The sequence below is a fragment of the Bubalus kerabau genome, chromosome 2 (genome assembly GCF_029407905.1).
Source record: "Bubalus kerabau isolate K-KA32 ecotype Philippines breed swamp buffalo chromosome 2, PCC_UOA_SB_1v2, whole genome shotgun sequence".
NCBI classification, from domain to species: domain Eukaryota; kingdom Metazoa; phylum Chordata; class Mammalia; order Artiodactyla; family Bovidae; genus Bubalus; species Bubalus kerabau.
In genome coordinates, this window is record NC_073625.1 from 177,615,293 (window position 1) to 177,628,905 (window position 13,613).

Consider the following 13,613-nt stretch of genomic DNA (forward strand, 5'->3'; position numbering starts at 1 on the left):
AGAATACGGGAGTGTTGCCATTTTCTTCTCCAGGGGATCTTCCCAGCCCTGGAATCGAACTCATGTCTCCTGCATTGGCAGGCGGATTCTTTACCACTGAGCTACCAGGGCAACCTGCTCTGTGATGATTTGTGATTAGCTTGGTGATGTCCTGGTCCCTGGCTATGTGTGTATCAGCAAAACTTAGAAGATAGTGAATCTTGGGCCAAGAAGACTGAAGCAGTGTGTGGCCCAGCTAGTGAGAGGAATCCATCTATGGTGGCAGGAGATGTGAATCCATTTCAATTCTGCATCTCCTTATCCACCTGAGAGAGGGAAAACTGCAGCTCCTTCACCTTACCCTGAAACTCTACATTTTCTCCTCTTCCTTGGTTTCATCCCCAGGTATGAATTCTATGGGTTCTTGGCTCCTTGTTTTACCCATTTCCAGTGAGTTCTTGATTTTATATAGTGGTAGTGAATAGACAGAGAGCACTGGTATAACTTTTCTGTTGTGAGGGCCATAAGCCCTGGGGTGAGTTATGAATGTCTCTGAGCCTCAGTTTTCTCCTGTGAGAAGCAGGGGTAATAGCAGTACTTACCTCCTGGTGCTCTAGGAAGAATTTAACAACATGGAATATCTAAGGCACCTCATGTGCTTCTTTGCACAGAGAGCACAGTTAACACCTATCTAATAAACCACTGTGGTTCTCCCTTATTGCAGAGTGCATCTCCCCAGGGAAGATGAAGACAGATCTTCAGAGTCCTGGAAAGAAATATAATCAATTAAAACATATCTCTAAAACACATTTTACTGAAAGAGAAAAAAATAATATCTTTTAATTCTCTACCTGTGATGGTACCTAAACAGTCGACAATGCTGGCTTTTCTTTAAATCACTGATTTCAAGAGATACAAATCTTACCCATTTGAATCCAGTGGACTGTTCTACCCACCAATACAGGCACAGTCAATGCCCCTTGGAGTAAAACACAAGTTTTGTAACTTCTTTTTCTGCATCTAAGCCAGGGAATTCGGTAAATGAACTGTCAGAGCCTTGGTGCTCAGACTTTGGCGTCCATCCATGCAGGGTAACAGCTGCCCAGTGGGCTCTGGGAGTCTTCCAGGCTTGTCTGATCATTCTCCAGGTTTGCATCTTTCAGTACCAGGGATTTCTCCTAGGAAGACAGTCAGAACTTTTGATGCTGCCGGCCATCATTGAGGGAAAGAGTGTAAGAGTGAATTGATACCATCGGTTTGTTGTTGTTTGCTGTTTAGTCAGTCATGTCTGATTCTTTTGCAACTCCATGGACTATAGCCCACTAGGCGCCTCTGTCCTTGGATTTTTCAGGCAAGAGTACTGGAGTGGGCTGCCATTTCCTTCTCTATGATACCATCAGCATGTACCCAGAACCCCATTATTAGGAATTTGATGATTCACTGGCAGTCGTATGGCACTCCCTCCATCTTTCCATTCCCACCCTGTTTTACTGACAGTTTTGTGGAACTGTCACTTAAGGGCTCTGGATTGCCCTGGGTCATGGTGACTAGCTGCCCATTCAGGAAAATAAGGAATTTGAACCATAGGGGTTGACAAGTGCATTCATGGATCAAGGCCTTTCCCCACCTTACTAACTAAAGAATGCTGCTTGGATATCCAGAGGATGACCAAAAGACAGAAATTAATACAAATCCCTTTTGGTGTCAATCCAAATTTTTTTTTTTTTTCAGACTTCATCCTTTGTTTGAGCCCTCCCCAGCTAAGAACAGTGAAATTATAATGGTAATTTTCTTTTTGGCAACAGTTTGTCTTGAACCAATTTACCTGTTTTCCTCCAGATTGTCTCCTAAGGGGATGAGGGCTCCTTCTTTCAGTGGGTTTGATGACTTAGAAGCACATCACATCACACAAAGGAGGACAGTGGAGATAACCGAATTTTTGTTCCCATTAAAAGAAGAAAAAAAAGAAGGTAAGAATAAAATGTCCCTGTAGAATGTCCTCTGAGAGTTGGTATGAGAGAGCAAGAGGCAACCCCCAAAGGGACCAGCAGTCTTAGTGTGCCAGGAGAACTCCTCAAGAGACCACCTGCAGAAGGATGGGACTAGGACATAGAGAGAACTAATGACAGGCGTGGCTTCAGATTTGCCGATGAAATTTCCTAAAATAAAAAATCCAAGCCTACTGCCATGATCACTCATTTAACTTGTTTACTACCAAATGTGTTTTCAAGAAACACATTTTATTGTTGTTTAAAACACATTTTAAGTTGTTGGAGTAACTTCGTCCATCTGCAAAGGGAGTGAAGGTTGTTAATATGACAGTATGACCTCCATCTGATGACAATCCTCTCCACCTAACAAATTAGCTGTGAAGGCTGCTACAGTGAGTTGTGTAATACACTTTGAATTTTACCAAGCCAGTGGTAACAAGGTGGATTTGAACCCAAGAGACAGCTAGAGCTGTCAGAACAGCAGATAGTAAATTGTTTGTATTTACACCTTGTTTGTGCTCACTTTAACTCAGAGTGTAGCATATTTATATTCATATATAAATGGCTCACTGTAAACTAAGAGTATATTTGGACCAAGTTCAGCTACAGATGACTTCAGTTTTTTTCTTGTCAGTTTCCTTCTCAAAGAGAATTCAAAGCAAATCGACCCTTCTTATTAGGTATAAGTATTGCAAACAGTCCGGAAAACCCAGGATGTAAAAGACAATGATAAGGAGAACATTTTAAATGCCTTAAAAGTGTCATCTCATCCAGCTAACTTATAAGCACTCGCTTCAAGTGAATCTATGGAGTTTGCGGTAAGAAACACACATGAAATATCTCAACTTCTGGCCAAGCTGTTATTCCTTTTGCCTCATATTCAGTTGGTTTGATTAAAAATTAGATGGGAAAGTAAATGTATTACCATAGCAGAAGGATGTGAGACTGGGAAGAAACTGGCATGATGAAAAATGATGCTGATAATTTATGAAGACCTCTGAAGGAAATTTCTGATCTGACAGCAGTGTTCACATTCTAAAAAGGAAAACTAAACATAAGTAGGAGGAGGAAGAATGAGAAAGGGGAGGGGAGAATGAAAGAATTAGTCTTCAGGGTAGAGAAACTTCTATGGGAATGCATTTACTGTTTTTCTTAACTATGAAAACCATCATCAGATGTTGACAGTTGATCTTGTCCTTGCTTAGGTCTCCAGTCATCCATTTGGGTGACTTTAAACTGGAAGTGATACTATGCTGCTGCTGCTGCTGCTAAGTCGCTTCAGTCGTGTCTGACTGTGTGACCCCATAGATGGCAGCCCACCAGGCTCCCCTGTCCCTGGGATTCTCCAGGCAAGGACACTGGAGTGGGTTGCCATTTCATTCTCCAGGAAGTCATACTATACTACCACTTTATTTGGGTGAAAAGCATCTATCATCATCTTTTATTTCAAGAAAAGTAATACCTTTTCTTAAATAATTGTCTCCCCTTGGGAGTCCCCAATGAGAGCACCTCTCATTTCTTTCTTGATATATGCAAATTTTGCTTCACAGGTATTTAGACCTTGCAACTCTCAACACAGAAGATTTTGTGCTGCTCATACCTTGACCAAGCAGGAAATCTTCAGGGAAATGTGAACTTGCTCATGTCCATAACAACTCTTTTAATAAAACAGTGCATTACTGACCCAACATCTGACTCTACATAAGAATTCATCCTTTGGTACATTTCTATGTTACACAAAGGTTTTCAACTGGTAAACGTCTTTTTACTGTATGAATATTTTATGAAAAAATAATCACATATTCTCTGCATATAATCTTTCAGGCTCAAACTGCAGCAACAATGAAAGGTGCCTATGGTTAAAATTTTGCCCTAAAATTATAATGTTAAATTGTCAGGGATATTTGAAAACAACAAAACCTTCCCTCTTTACCTATCTTTACCCATTTCATCTCACTCTCACATTATTTTAAAGAAAGAAAACTTCATTGCATATTCTAGCAAAGTGTATGATGGGGGAAGATTTAACAGAGCCAGAGAGAATGTGCACGGAGTGAGAAAGTGAATTGATGGATGGATGGTTAAATGAATATAAATGAACTGACACCTTTACAGGAAAATAACATTTCTTTTCTTTTTTTATTCTATAGATCAGTGAGTTTTGTATCTGTAATTCTTTCATATCAGCAAAGAGGAAATAAACTCTCATGTAAATCATTTTCCCCCCATCTGGAGCATATTAAAACCATGCCCCCCTCCCCTTTTTTTCTCTTTTTAGAAGACTCCTTTTTCCCTATTTGCTTATCAGTTCATCCACCATTACATTTTAAATGAAATTGCGAGACCCTTGTCCCTCCCCAAATTTCAGCCTGATGTAAGAAAGTGGGAAGCAGACTTTTCTTGCTTTAGAATAGTGACCTAGATTCAATTACAGATAGACCAGAAGAGAGAAGTGACACCTCACAATTTTCTTAGAAGTCTCAAAGAAAAAATTAGAAATCCCAAAACAATACTTAGTGGAAAAGAATCTGTTTATTTCCACATTCTACCGGCTTATTTTTTTTCTCCCTTAATTGCATTACTTTGGTCCATTTAATTGTTTCTGCTATAACATCACAATAGGCTTCCCAAGGGATATTTAGAATCATAAAAATCAAGGAAATTTCTGATTTTGTTTTTGAGAGTGGGTGTCTATAAATGGGGTGTGTGTAATTCTGCAAATCGAACCCAAACAAGATAAAAAATAATCGCATAAAAGGTATCTTTTCCCCCTTATGTTCTAAAAAAAAACCCAAACAAATTACAAAAGCACATTTCTTATAATTGCATTGCAGACAAAGCACTGAACAAGGAAGGGGGTGGAAATCAGTGGCATATATGTTTTACTGGTTTTCCAATTACTGTGAAAAAAAATATGGTCAAAAGAAACTGAAAGAGGGGAGAGTCCTGTGATTGTGCTTATTGACTTTTATCACTAAATTAAGCATATAAATGACCTGAACGGGTGGCTTGGTATATTAAATTTAAAAAAAAGAAGAACAATGATTCTCTCTTCCTTTTCCCTCCCTCTCTGATCTCAGCCTGAAAGGAGTCTCGGGGAGATAAGAAAGATGGGATTCGGTTGCGCTGCTCTGGTCGGTCCTGCTTCTCCCGGGATTGGGAAGCAGTTGCCTTCCTCGCAGGATTTCCGTTAGGGGTTTGCAAGAAGCGGGCTCAAGCCGGGGTTGTCCCAAGACCAAAGCCCTGGGGAACCTTCGAAATGCTCGAGCGCAAGAGAGGCGGCAGTGGGCGGGCGTGGACAACTCGACCCTCGCCTCGGGGTTGGAGCCGCCCAGCGTAGGAAGAGGGCAGAAGTGGGCTCGCGTCTACGCGGGTATCCGAAATGAAAAAGCTGCAAACTACGCAGAAGTCCGGGGTTGAGGTGCAGAAAACAGAGCAGAGCGCCGCGTGGGTTCTCGAACACCTCGTACGACCAGGTTTTCCTAGTGAAATTATTTCAGATTCTGGAAACAGGGCTCCACTGGGCGCTGGCCGCGGCACTGGGGACATGGGTGCGAGCCTGGTCCCGCAAAAAGGGTCCCCTGGGTCGCGCAGACGAGCGCAGCAGGCTCCAGGCCCCGAGGGAGCCGGCGGAGGATTGTTTCATTTCAAAGTGAAAATCTGCAGGCTTTGGGAAACGATATTCAAAAAAGTATATAATCTCCATATGCCGCTCAATGGAGGATCCTCATAATTTACAGCGGCAGATAAGGCTAGAGGGTGTAATAAAAAATCTGAAGCCCTCCCCTCCCCCTCGCCGCCTCCCCGGAATTGCACCTTGGGCAGCAGAGCAGAATCCGGAATGTGAACTTCTCCCGACATATGTTTCCCGCAGATAAGTAAACAATCTGGACGTGAAATGGAAATGGTAATTAATGCAGTAATGCTGTTACACCTCGAGTGTGCAAATCCCATTGACTCGCCGCGCCACGGGGGGTGCCGGGCTAACGCGGACTGGAGGCGTGCGCCTCGGCCGCCGGCTCCCTCCCTCTCCTCTCCCTCCTCCCTCGGTCCCCGGGCGGGGCGCCCGGAGAGCCCGCGGGGGCTTGGCCCGGCTGCAGGAAGTCGGGAGCAGCTAAACGGCACTCGGGACTCCGGGATCTCCGCCCCTCTGCCAGCTAGGAGGGTGCGCCGCTCCAGCTCTCCCGCCGCACCCGGCACGCGCCTCCCACCCACCTCCCCTCCTCACCGCCTATTAGCGCCCGAAGAGCCTCCGGGCTCCGAGGTGCGGCCGGACCCTGAAACACCCTGGAGAGGCAGGGAGCGGCGAGTGGCGCAAAGCCCTGGAGGTGCAAGGAGGACCCCCACTCATGTGCGGTGGATCGTCCAGCACGCGTCCGTGGGGTCTCCTCCCAGTTCCAGGCTGAGTGGAACCCTGCAGGCCGGCAGAGTTTTCCGAAGTCCCTTCAGTGCCTGCCTCGAAGACAGGGATCCCGAGTGCATTGCTTCTCCCAGCCCAAGAGTAAAAAAGTTTGGAAACGGCCACCGGCTGCCAGAGTAGCGCAACTCCTCCGCTTGGCAGCAAAGAGGAAGCTCGTGGACTCCTTTCGGTCTCTATCCGGCCTAGGCACCTGCTCCCTTTTCCGACTCGTACCAAATTCTTGGGGCCTTTGGGGGGTCAGAGAGGATGCCCAGAGCAGAGATGTGAGCAAAGAGGGCGGAGAATCTAGGGAGGCTGCCCAAGAACGTCCTGGCTTGGGGCTCTTCCCGCTTTCTGAGAGCACAAGTCACACCCGGGCCCCAGGGACAGGCGAGGAGTTCACGAGTGACGCTCAGCTGGACGCAGATCAGGGGGCTGGATGAGAAGGGAGTGTCGAAGCTCCCTCTTCTCTCCTTCAGTCCCCTCCCAGTGCCACGGCGGACACTACCAAGCTGCCAGCCCCAGGAGCGCACAGAGCCGAGATTCAGGCAAGGCGACCGCAAGTCTCGGGTTGCGGTCTGTGGTGTGGACGCCCCAGGATTTCTAGAGGCCCACACCCTCCTCCAACTTAACGTTGTTTTTTCATTACTTTGCGGCGGCCCTGCGCTAGCGTTTCTGGCTCCAGGATAAGTCTCATCCCATAGCGCCAAGAAAGAAATCAGCCCAAGCAGTGCTCCCGGGTCTGCTAGGTCTCCGAGGCCAGGGCAGGGCCACAGCCTAGGAGCGCGCGCCCCTCGGAGGAGGCACGAAGCACCGGCCCCAGCGTCTCCTGAACCCAAATCTAATGGGCCCCTTCTGCCTCTGTCTTCCTCATTTAACACTTAAACACAGGTACAGTGAGCTCAGTAAAGAGATGAGAGTTCTTAACAGCAATCTTGTGAGTTACCGGATATTCAAATTCAAATGACTTGAAATTCATTGTCCGCTTGAACAACGGTGGCAAGGCCCGAGCTGAGGAGGAGCCGGAAAACACACACACACACACACACACACACACACACACACACAAAACGAGTCCTCCAGGGCAATCCTGGTGCCACCGCTCTCCAAGTTTCCCGGGCCTTGGCAGTCTGGGATCTCTCCAAAGAAGCTGCCCACGTTAGAGTGGGTTCTCTGGATGTTGTGATATAATGAAAGTCCTCTAGGCCCTACCCTGTTTGAAATATCACCCCGTTTTAGATGACTGGAGAGATCCCCGGAGGTTATCTAGATCGTATTTTAAAATGCAAATATTAAGGGGTCTCAGAACCCAGCCACTACCACCTCAGTACGTCTTACTCTTAAGTAGCCGATCTTTCCCATCAATGAAGTTAGCAGTTCTAAGGAAATTGATATTAAAAAAGAAACTGGAAGGGTATCAAAGGTGTTTGGAGTAGGATCCAAAACAAGAAAAGCTGCAAAGCGTCTCCAGGAGAAGCCAGGGGCGGAGGGGATCCAACCATCCTGCATCTCCCAGAAGAATGTGGCCAGTGTGTCCTTGAACAAAACGGCTGCCAAGGTTTAAGAAAGAAAACCTAACAGCCAAACAACTCTGCCTCTGCCGGGCCAGCGCCGCCCGCTGACATCCCGAGGGGTCTGTTGGCCAGGTTTCCGCGCTCCTAGAAAAAGCCCAGTTGAGGAAAGGCACGGGCAAGCGCAGCTTCTATTGGGACAATTTTTGTTGTGGTTGTTCCCTGGAAGCAATCGCCCCTGCAGGCAAGAGGCCCGGATCTGCCCTGCAGAGCCTGCCCGAAGGAGGCCCGGGTGGTGGGCAGAAGTCCCGGGCTCTCGGGCCGTGGGACGCGCGCCAAGCTCACAGGGGTCGATGGAGTGGCCTCCTGCAGAGTCTCGGGCGCCCGGCGCGCTGAGGGAGCGCTCATTCTCCCGACCGAGCAGTCTGCCCGAAAGAACTCCTGGTGGCTCTTGGCGCGTCGCGCGCTCGGGAGAAGCGGCTCTCCTCGACTCCGGCGGGCGGGGCACTGCTCTCCCTACAGGTTTGCTTTAATGATTTTCTTGAAAGAAAGAGACAGTTGTGAGCAAACAGGTTTGACAGGGACTGCTCCCCCCACCCCCACGCCGCCACCCCCAGGGGATTTCTTTTTGTCTGCGTCTGACTTCAAAGTCAGTAATCGGCCCGTCAACGGCTTGACGGGGAGGATTTGGGCGGTTTGTTGGGGCGAGTCCCGGCCGCGCACCTCAGTAGAGGCTCGGCGGCCCGCGGGGCGCGGGAGGCAGAGCTCAGGCAGGTCCCTGCTGGGACCAGGCCCCAGGAGCGCAGACAGCTGCGTATATCCAACAGTCCGGAATAGAGAGGAGGTGTGATCGGCAGAAACGGCCGGAGCTAGGTCTGCGGCGTTAGGTCCCAGGACCTGCGCTGGGCCCCCTGCTCTCTGCTGGCTGGAAAGAAGCCTCGGCGACCCAGCAGCCGGCGCACCGGCGCCTCGGAGCCACGGCGCACCCAGTTTCCTGGAGCTCCCTTCCGAGTCCCCAGGGCCGGCTCAGTCGGGAACCCGGGTTTCTGTTTTCCAACTGCCGCCGCATGAAGCCTTCCACACTCGGACCCACCTGGTGCCCCTTCCCAGCCTAACCCCGCCTGTAAGTCGGCAGGGCCGGCCGGCGGTGCGGTGCGCCGGGTTCCTCCTCGGCCTGGGGTTCTCTGTGGACCCGGGGTGTTGGTGCGCCGGGCTCTGCGGGGAGACACCCAGACCCCTGTAAGCTCCATCTTAGAAGATGTTAAGGGACACTGAGCTATGAGGGAGATCAGAGAGGTTGACAGGACTGTCAGTTGAGGTTATATCATAGCGAAACCGCGAAGCCTCCGCCCTGGGCCTCCAGGGCTTCCTAGGGGGCGGGAGGAGGGGCTTTCCCTAAGCGCCCGGAGCCCCCAGACCCGACGGCCACCAGAGGCAAGTCACTTCCTAATTGTCTCGATTTGTAAGAGGGTTTTGTGATGCTAAGTAAGCGTGGCGCAGCCCGCCCGGCCTCCCCCCCCCCTCCCCGCCCCCGCCCCGTCCCCCAGTCCGCCTTTGTTTACCTACGCCTGATCGCTCATTTATTTATCTATCTATTATTTATAGGCGTCCCTTCCTATTCAGCGCCCGTGTATGTTAATTGTGTTATACCATTTAATTCTAACATCGGTCTCAAAAGAGCTCTTAATGAGAAAAGCATATACAACACGGATCACTTTGCTATTCAGCTCAGCCAGATGGACAACTGCTAACTTTTTTTTTTTTCAGTAATGAAAATCCCCCTTTGACAAAGGGGCTCAGATGAATAGGCTCCAAATAACACCTCAAACACTTCTAATTGTTTTGAGGACAATATGCTAATCCGTGGTTTTCGGCTTTGGTGTCTGTTGACAACGTTTCAGTGCGCTTGCAGCCACCGACTCTTTGGAAACAACCGAGGCAGGGCACAAATCCCTCAACAGCAGCAGAAAGCAGCCCAGCCGCTAGGCTGCTCCCCGATTCGCCCCGCCCCGCTCCGCTTCGACCCCGCACCTTATCAAAGCCAGTGAGAAAAGCAACCGACCTCAAAAATACTGGTGAGCTCGGCTGTGGGGATGAGATTGGGGGGAGACAAGGATTAGGGGGGCACCCTTCGATTTTGAGAACAAGTTCCAAAGAGTAGTTCTGGAAGGAATCAGACGGTCCTTTCTCCCTGTGAAAACCAGAGTAATCTTCAAGCTAACATTCACCCACCAGGGATAAGAAAAAGGCCATTTCCCTTCCTTAATAAACACAAAGGGCTATGAGTTATTTAATTTTTATGATGTTTAAAAAAATTCCATGTGGGAGCTGTGTCACTATCGCCTGCCTTTTCCCTTTACATCTGCAGGGTCTTAGCAAAAAGTCTCCCACAGTCAAGAGTGGGAAACTACCACATGTTTTTCAATGTTTCTTAGACTTTTATAAAACACAGAAACCAGTATCAAACCCCCAACCCCCAGAAGACCTAGAAACAGCATTTTCAGACAACCTATTTAAAACAAACAAACAAATAAACAAAAAGACCATTCCACTTCTCTTTCCCTGGCATTGAACTTAAACACCCACAGCAGGACATGGAGCTCTGTGGGCAACTGGTTCCCTATAGACTTGGTACTTCTCTCCATTCCTTTGGAGTTGGTTTAAAAGAAGAAAATGCACTCAAATTTCAGAAGTCTAGGTTGGCCTTTGTCTTAGTTCATTTGCTCCTTCAAGTGGTATGACCACTTAGTGAAAAATGCAAGGAAGGAGTGAAGTTCCAGGAGCAGATAACTTTGTCCAGCCTCTAAAGGCAAAAAGTGGATCCAGAGGGCATGATAGGGACAAACCCTAGACTCTGGGCCCCTAGGCACCCGACCCCAAGGGCCACCAGGCTCAGCCCATGCAGGCCAGCTGCCAGCGCCGCTGCTGGAGTCGCTCTGTGTACACTCTGCCTCCTAGCCACCCAGCTCCCCAAAGACCTTGCCTCTCCTCTTCAGATTTTATGCACATCAAAGATTACTTTTTGCAATGACAGATTGTCTTTATTCAAAACATCTTTGTTCAACAAATGAACAGAGTAAGGAGGTGAAATCCTTCTAGGTACATTTCCAAGACATTGTCAAAACATTTATGACCATTGAGGATGTTTTTATTTTTTAAAAACTTTTGTTCACTTTCTACTTCCTGACTTTATAACCTGACATTCTGTCTAAAAGTAAACTTAGGTCTCTAGGAGCACTGCTTTATACAAAGTAAATAACCATGTGGGTCCTTTTGTTTTACCTTTTAAAGAAGCAAACACTATCATAGCATGATTTTGAATAGAAATGTTTTCCTTTCTGTGGTTTTAAACTTTTAAGCCTTTCCCCCCACACATGAAGAGCAAATGGCACCTAGTTGTGTCTGATGGCAAAACACAAGAGACAGCTATTTCTTCAGGGTGCAAAAGAAAAAAAAATATGCATATTCTAGATATAATACCAGGATCTGGGAGTTCTGGAGTCCAAAGCCCATCAGAGTAAAGAGAAGGGGACATAAATAAAGCAAAACTGCCTACTTTTTTTTTGTCCAAAGAGGGCACAGTCGGAGGTTCGTGTTGGGACTGTCGCGGTAGGGGCAGCTGTATAGCTGTCATAACCGTTCACAAGTTTCTGGCACCTGTCTGCGCCTTGGGTCCGGCGGGACGCCCCTACCACTCCCGTGCAAGAGACAGAGGCAGAGTCTGGGGTAGGGTAGGGGGCATCTGCAGGCCCCGGCTAGGCGCAGAGAACAGGGTGCAGACCCCGCTTCCAGGCCGCCCTCCAGGTCTGGCAGGCCGGGATTGGGGTTACATGGCCGTGGCGTGGGCTGACGAATAGGGGTCTATGCCAGTCTTGGTCATGCCCGGGAAGAGGATGTAGGCGACGGGGGGCTGCAGGGTGGAGGCAGACCAGGCGGTACAGTTACAGGGCACCACGTAGCCCGGGTTGGTGGGGGACGGGTGCGTGTGCGTGTGCTGGCTGGGGCAGCTGAGGCTGCCGAAAGCGCCGTTCTGGTAGCCCAGGGTGGACGCGTAGGGCAGCGCGCCGGTGGCCAAGGTGTGGGGCACTTCACCCATCTTCTGGATGGCGCTCGAGCTAAACTGCGCGGGGTCCAGCAGGGAGTAGGGCGCCGAGGCGGGCGGCAAGAAGGCCCGGGCTTTCTCGGGCGCGCTCAGGAGGCCGTCGGAGGCCCCCACGGGCAGGCCGGCCGCCTTGAGCGGGTCCGTGTCGCCCAGGTAGGGCAGGGGGAAGACATACCTGTCCTTCTTCAGCAGGTTCTTGGGCTTGCGCCGCGGCCGGTACTTGTAGTCAGGGTGCTCCTTCATGTGCTGGGCGCGTAGCCTCTTGGCCTCATCGATGTACGGCCGCTTCTCTGCCTCGGACAGAAGCTTCCACTCGGCGCCTAGGCGTTTGCTGATCTCTGAGTTGTGCATCTTGGGGTTTTCCTGGGCCATCTTGCGCCGCTGGCCTCGGGACCATACCATGAAGGCATTCATGGGTCGCTTGATGTGGTCTGAAGGTTTGGACATGGTCCCGGAGGCTAGGCGGGTTGGGGTGGGGAGTGCAGCGGCTCGGCAGGCGAGCCTGGACGCGGTGGTCGGTCTGCCTGTTTGTCCGTCCTGAGCCGGGGGTCTGCGCTCCCCTCGCCTCCGCACCGCAGAGAGGAAGCCAGAGAGAAGCGCTAACCCCACAAAGTTCAGCTGATCATGCCAGTCTCGGCACCCAGGCAGGCCCCGGGGGGCGAGCGGGGGCAAGAAGGACGGGGGGAGGAGAGGATGGCCGGCTGGGGGGCTCTCGGTGCCAGAGGCTGGGGCCCAAGTACGGGAGTCTCTGGGATTAAGTGGCCAGGTAATTTGCTGGCGAGGGCAGGAAGCTCCTCCTTCTCTCCCTCTCCACCTTCGCCTTCTCGGGTCCTCTTCTCTCCTGTGTCTACGGCCGTGGCTTCCCTCCCCCCCCGCCCGTGGCTTTCCCGGAGCCGCCTCGCCTAGCGCAGCACCTGGCTGAGAATGCGGGGAGGCTGGTGAACGCGAGCCAAAAGCGGCGAAGTTCAAAGGCGAGGTGGGCCCGGACGGCACGCACTCTGACATAAGCGCGGGGCGGCGACTCCCCAACCTGGGCGCCAATCAGCAGCAGAGAAGGCGAGGGGGCGCACCTGCTAGCGCGCCCGCCTAGGAAAGAGGGAGCGTGACTGCTGGGGGCGGGGAGAGGTGTGAACGAGAGACCCGGAGAGCCAGAGAACACAGCGGCCGACTCAGGACGCCGGATTTGGATTCCACCTTGTTTCTGGCAGTGTCAACAAATAAAACTCTTCGTGCCCATTTCCCTTCGCAGTTGTGCAAAGGAGAAATAGGGCTTCGAATACAAAGACCCGGGGAGGGGACAGCAGAGGGAGCAAGCTGAGAGCGCGTGTTGATAAATAGGACAGCCTTGCCACGAAATGCAAGGACAGCACTCCCCCCGCCCCCGCCCCGTCAAAGATCCTTGGAAGCGAAAAAGAATATATCAAACTCAGGTTAAAAAGCGAAATAAACTTTTCGAGCAGTGCCCTGGGCGGTCCTTTGGCGGCGTTCTCAATGGACGCCGGTACGGCTCCGCCTCCACCCTGCCCCGGGATTCGGCACCCGGGCGAGCTCAGCCGTGTGTTCCATGCCGATGCCCTAAGGCCTTGCCTAGGGCGGCACAATTTTCAAACCTTGGTTGGTGAGCCTCGAAG

General features: G+C 50.4%; 1 protein-coding gene and 1 long non-coding RNA gene across 2 annotated transcripts; one reads left to right on the top strand and one right to left on the bottom strand.

The window, feature by feature from the left end:
* The first annotated feature begins 251 nt into the window (after nt 1-251).
* Nucleotides 252-1,899, top strand: LOC129645011 (uncharacterized). The gene is made up of 3 exons (XR_008711115.1): nt 252-384; nt 1,070-1,211; nt 1,819-1,899. It is a non-coding gene; the product is annotated as an uncharacterized LOC129645011 (long non-coding RNA).
* Nucleotides 1,900-11,706: 9,807 nt separating this feature from the next.
* Nucleotides 11,707-12,429, bottom strand: SOX14 (SRY-box transcription factor 14). The gene has a single exon (XM_055570376.1). It carries the CDS (start codon nt 12,427-12,429, stop codon nt 11,707-11,709), a length of 723 nt encoding a protein of 240 aa, XP_055426351.1.
* Between the last annotated feature and the right edge of the window lie 1,184 nt (nt 12,430-13,613).